General features: G+C 35.4%; 1 protein-coding gene across 1 annotated transcript; it reads right to left on the bottom strand.

Annotated features, from left to right (window-relative positions):
- Positions 1-3162: 3162 nt before the first annotated feature.
- On the bottom strand, positions 3163-4323 carry LOC139840450 (uncharacterized). The gene is made up of 2 exons (XM_071830715.1): positions 4114-4323; positions 3163-3963 (listed from the first exon to the last, which is right to left on the bottom strand). The coding sequence occupies exons 1-2, from the start codon at positions 4321-4323 to the stop codon at positions 3163-3165; spliced, it is 1011 nt and encodes a 336-aa protein (XP_071686816.1).
- Between the last annotated feature and the right edge of the window lie 1358 nt (positions 4324-5681).

The raw sequence follows: 5681 nt of genomic DNA, 5'->3' as shown, positions 1-5681 counted from the left end.
CACACACCTTTTCATTTACCACGCACACACACGCTTTCGAACGAAAACCCGAACCGCATTACATGAATCCGATCCTTAAACCATTTCGAAATCTTAAAATACGGGTCGATAAAACGTTCTCAGAATCACTCCATAAATAAGGTAAATACCCTGGAATATCATTTTTGAAAATTCAAAAAGTAAAATATATTAAATTGATATATTAAAAGGAATTGTTTATTGAAAAGAAAATTCAAATAAACAAGTAAAAGAAAAAGAACTAATTTATGATAATATATGAATACTTTAAAAAGATAATGATTATTGAGTATTACTGATATTTATTATACTTCGTATAGTAGTAAATTATTAAAAGTGTTTTAGAGTAGAAAAAAAAATGAAGAAATGGATATAAGGGAAAATGGTGTAGTGATGGATTAACAAGTCCTGTCAAGAGGGGTGAGAGGGGTGACACCCTTGTACATTAACTATAAAAATATGTAGATCCGTTCGATCGCAGTGTCAGTGGGTGTCGACAATAATTGTACCAAAATCATAAAAGGTTGTTTAAATTCCCCGTGACCACAAGACAAAAAATTAGATGCAATTGACTTTTGTTTATCAACGGAGAGATAATATTCCCACACTAATTTGGGATCCATACACATTTTTTATCATAAAACTTACAATTATATCTTTAAATTTATCTAGGGAATTTAACCATTATTATTGTAAGTAATGACATATTATTAATAAATTAAGTGTGTATGGATCAAAATTAGTATGTGAGTATCACCTCCTTTATCAAAAGTCTATGAATATCGAGCCTTGTTTTTTTTTAATACTAGTAGTTACTTACCTGGCAAACAGATAGAGATGGATCGGGTCGGGTAAAAAATCAATTGGATTTAAGTCGAAGAGAGTTATGGGTCGAAATGAGTCAGAATTAAAATGGGTCGAGACCCGGGTCGAGTTGGGTCAAGACCCAGGTCGGTTAGGTCGTGCTAGTAAAATTGTTCTTGTTTGCATCTTTTGGTGTATCTTTTCCGAACACGTGTCCCGAAAACGTGCAACAAAAATGGGTGACGAAAACGCGGAAAACCCGCGTCAGAAAAAACGCGCTACAAAAATGTGTCGAAAATGCTTGACGAAAACGCGCGATGAAAACGTGCTCGGAAATCCCTGTCGAAAACGCGCCCCGTACACGCATGAAAACGCTCAACGAAAAACGCGCGGCGAAAAACGACCGTCGATATCACCCGTCAAAAACGCGTCCCGAAAACGTTCGTCGAAAAACGCGCGCCGGAATACGCACGACGGAAAAACGCGTCAAAAATCGCGAGTCAAAAACGGGCCCAAACACGCGCGCGAACACGCTCGTCGAAAACGCCCGTCTAAAAAGCGCCAACAAAACGCGCGTCAAAAAACGCACGTTGAATAACGTGTGTCAAAAACGAGCGCCGAAAAACACACATCGAAAACAGCGCGTCGATGTGGAGTCATTCACCCGATCATATTCGTGCTACGTGTCGGGAGAAAATTACGTAACCCACACCCAACAGGTAACATGGGCAAATAAGAAAATCCCCATGAGGTTCGAACGCAAGACCTTACGCAATCTCAATATATCACAACGCAAGGCGCATAAGTAGTATATTTTAGTCTACGGCATAATTTAAACTCATAACCTCAAAGTTAATGATTCTCCTTAATACTGTTGAGCCATAGATCCTTTGATTATGAAGCCTTGTTCTAATACAAGAATGCACTAATATCCAGATAGTTTCCCTCAAAGTCCTTAACATCAAAGATTGATGTGTACTCTCCTCCAAAAAAATATTTACCCAAATAACCATACGGGCGTAAATGAGATGAGCTACTCGAGATCGACTAGTTAAAATCTCGATTCGAGCGGAGGCTAAACGAGCTCGAGCTTGAACGTAGTTTGAAGTTCAATTAATAAATGAGCTCGAACTAGCTCTCGAGCCTAAGCACGATTTTCATTTATATACACTAATTACGACTCCATCTGTTCCAAGATAATTTTCCATCTTACTATTTCTGTTTATCCTAAAAAAATTATCCTTTACTCAAAATAACCATAAAATTTCACTAATGTGCCAATTATACCCTTCTACAATTGGTTAGATAGAATTAAATATGATAAGGCAACCTGCACAATCAATTAAGAATTTTTTTTTAACTGCCAAAGAATGGTTATATAATCAATTAAGAATAAATTATAGGCAAATTAGACGAGTTTTTTAATTTATATACACTAATTACTACAATTTTTAACAATATTATTTTATATAATTATGGAGTAATTAATGATAACTATCATATATGTAAAACATTATTAGTACATTTAATTATATTATAAATATATTCATTAGAGCACAAAGGTTTTTACTATTCACTTCATTTTTTTTATTCGTTATAAACTAGTGTTCGAACCCTCGCTTCGCGCCGGGGGTTCGGTTTTTAATGTATTTTATTGCGTTTAGTTTGTAAATTTTTTTTGTGGCTAACGATGATGTCGTTGAAGCGCAACTCGAGTCGAACTAAAAGGTATAACCCGTGAAATATTTAAATGTGTATGACCCGTGAAATATTTAAAAGGAGTTTTCGACTTTTAAAAATTTAACGGAGAATTAACGTGTATGAAAAGTACCCCAAATATTTAGCATTTTTTAAAAAGCGTCCGTTTTGCGTATAGCTAGTGACATTGTGTTCCTAAAATTATTTCGAGTTTAACGATGGTGCCGGAAAAATAACTCGTTGCGAGTGCGAAGGTATGGCCCGTTGAATATTTGGGTGGAGTTTGTTTAAGATTTTTTATGAGAATGGTTAATTGACACTTTACCCCCCTGTTTGGGGGGTGGATTTAATGTTTTGGATAAAATGTGAGGGTGTTTGGGGTTGAATTTGGAAAGGAAAAAAAAAGAGACCAAAAGTTGAAAATATCTATGGTAACTATTCATTTCTCATATGCCTTTTAGAGTATAGGTATAATATAATAATTATATTTTTTTTCGAAAAGCAAAGCATTTCATTGAAACTCGAAAGCCACAACGGGGGCTAGCCCATTACAACGACCCAACGATTACATAAACAAGAACCCGAACAAAGGAGCAAAAAGATGAAAAGTTGCGGGGGGGGCAACTATATAAATGCAATACATTAGACAAAACAAGACCATGGATCCGAGATCCAACCTAGCCAATCCATCTTCCGATTCCTAATGCGACATGAGATCCATTCAAAAGACTTAAGTTGTATCTCCATTAGACCCGTAGGACCATTCCATGATGAGTTGGAAAACACTTTTTGGTTCCGATTATTCCATATTAGATAAGCGCACGTCCACTCGATAGATTGCCATATACTCGACCATAAAGAGGATAAGGAACGATTACACTTGCCTCTAAAGGCCTCATTAATTCTTAGGTTTGAAACCGTTCCTAGACCCCACCATTTATACACCCGATCCCAAATCTCCATCGCATGTCGACAAAAGAACAAAGTATGATCAATAGTCTCCACATCATCATCACATAGAGGGCACCTAACGGAATCAAGGTCTATACCTCTTTTATCAAGTTCGGTACGAACTGGAATCCGTCTTCTTAGTACCCTCCATATGAAGATTGAAACTTTAATAGGTAACAAGTGATTTTTCATAAATTCCTCATTCGAACTAGATCCGGTACAAATAAGTTTGTCGTCAATAATTGTCGCCAATTTCTTTGTAGTGAATAACCCGTTCCCGGCTAGGTTACAAACCCACGAATCCATTGTCTTATCTTGTTTCACATAAGCATTCAATAGTGCCTTAAGAGAATTAAGGTCGTCAAGTGTTCGACCCGATGGTGTTCTCCTCCAATTCTCAGTAAAAATAGCATCACGATCAATCCAAGTAACTCTATCACGAACACGTATATTCGGCTCCTCTTCCAAATGGAATAAACGCGTGAACTTTTGCTTTAAAGGTCAGTCACAAAGCCACGGTTCACGCCAAAATTCTGTTTCGGCCCCATCCCCAATCGACTTCAAAAACGAATCCGCAAACTTGATGTCCATCTTCTCAATCGAAGTACATGCACATATAATATTTGACCACACGCTACTAACCCCTTTCGGCCCGTTGAGGCCCGTAGGAGGAAGTAGCCCATTAGCACCATAAATACTTTTGATAATAGTAACCCAAAATGAGTTTGGCTCGGTTTTTGCCCGCCAAAACCACTTCCCCAATAGAGTAAGATTCTTCCCCCGAAGAGACCCAATATTTAACCCTCCCGAATCATAAGGCAAAAGACAATCATCCCATTTGACCCATGACATTTTTGAACACTCACCCGACCCGTCCCAAAAAAAGTTTCTCCTAACACTCTCAAATTTTTTAATGACACTCAACGGAGCACGAAAAAGAGAAAAATTATATAGCGATAAACTACTCAAAACCAATTTAACGAGTGTAAGCCTTCCACCATATGAAATCGATCTTGCTTTCCAATTCGCGAGTTTTGAGTTAAACTTATCCAAGACGGGTTCCCAATTATACTCAATGTAAAGACCCGTCCTAATCCATAAGGATGAATACAATAATATATGATTACATCGCGAGGTACTTGACCTCTATATGATACATTTTACAAACATTGCATTCATTTTTGAAAGACAAACTTTCATTACATCGAAAGTTGACGGCATGCATACCATTTCATAATATATCCAACTATAATTGACTTAATAATAATCTTGATGAATTCAACGACTCGAATGCAACGTCTTTTGAAATATGTCATGAATGACTCCAAGTAATATCTTTAAAATGAGCAAATGCACAGCGGAAGATTTCTTTCATACCTGAGAATAAACGTGCTTTAAAGTGTCAACCAAAAGGTTGGTGAGTTCATTAGTTTAACATAAATAATCATTTTCATCATTTTAATAGACCACAAGAATTTCATTTCCCAGTTCTCATAAATATACGTCCCATGCATAGAGAAAAAAATCATTCATATGGTGAACACCTGGTAACCGACATTAACAAGATGTATATAAGAATATCCCCTATCATTCCGGGAAATCCTTCGGACATGATAAAAACAACATCGAAGTACTAAAGCATCCGGCACTTTGGATGGGGTTCGTTAGGCCCAATAGATCTATCTTTAGAATTCGCGTCAATTAGTAGACTGGTTTACTAATTCTTAGGTTACCAAGCAAAAAGAGCATATTCGGCTTCGATCATTCACCCATATAATGTAGTTTCAATTACTTGTGTCTATTTTGTAAAACATTTATAAAAATTGCGCATGTATTCTCAGCCCAAAAATATAAAGGGTAAAAAGGCAAATGAAACTCACCATACAATATTTTGTAATAAAAATACTCATACGACGAAACTGAACAATGCAGGGTTGACCTTGGATTCACGAACCTATAATCATTATATATATATATTAAAACATATAATCGTAATCGAATAATTTCATTTTTATATCTTATTTATCTTTTGTATATATATATATATATATATATATATATATATATATATATATATATATATATATATATATATATATATATATATATATATATATTCTATTTGTATATATTCTATTTGTATATATATTCAAATTACTTATTATCTATATAGTTACATTAATATATATATATATATATATCCGATTAGT

This window comes from Rutidosis leptorrhynchoides, chromosome 4 (genome assembly GCF_046630445.1).
Source record: "Rutidosis leptorrhynchoides isolate AG116_Rl617_1_P2 chromosome 4, CSIRO_AGI_Rlap_v1, whole genome shotgun sequence".
NCBI lineage: Eukaryota > Viridiplantae > Streptophyta > Magnoliopsida > Asterales > Asteraceae > Rutidosis > Rutidosis leptorrhynchoides.
This window is presented reverse-complemented; position numbering and strand designations above follow the sequence as displayed.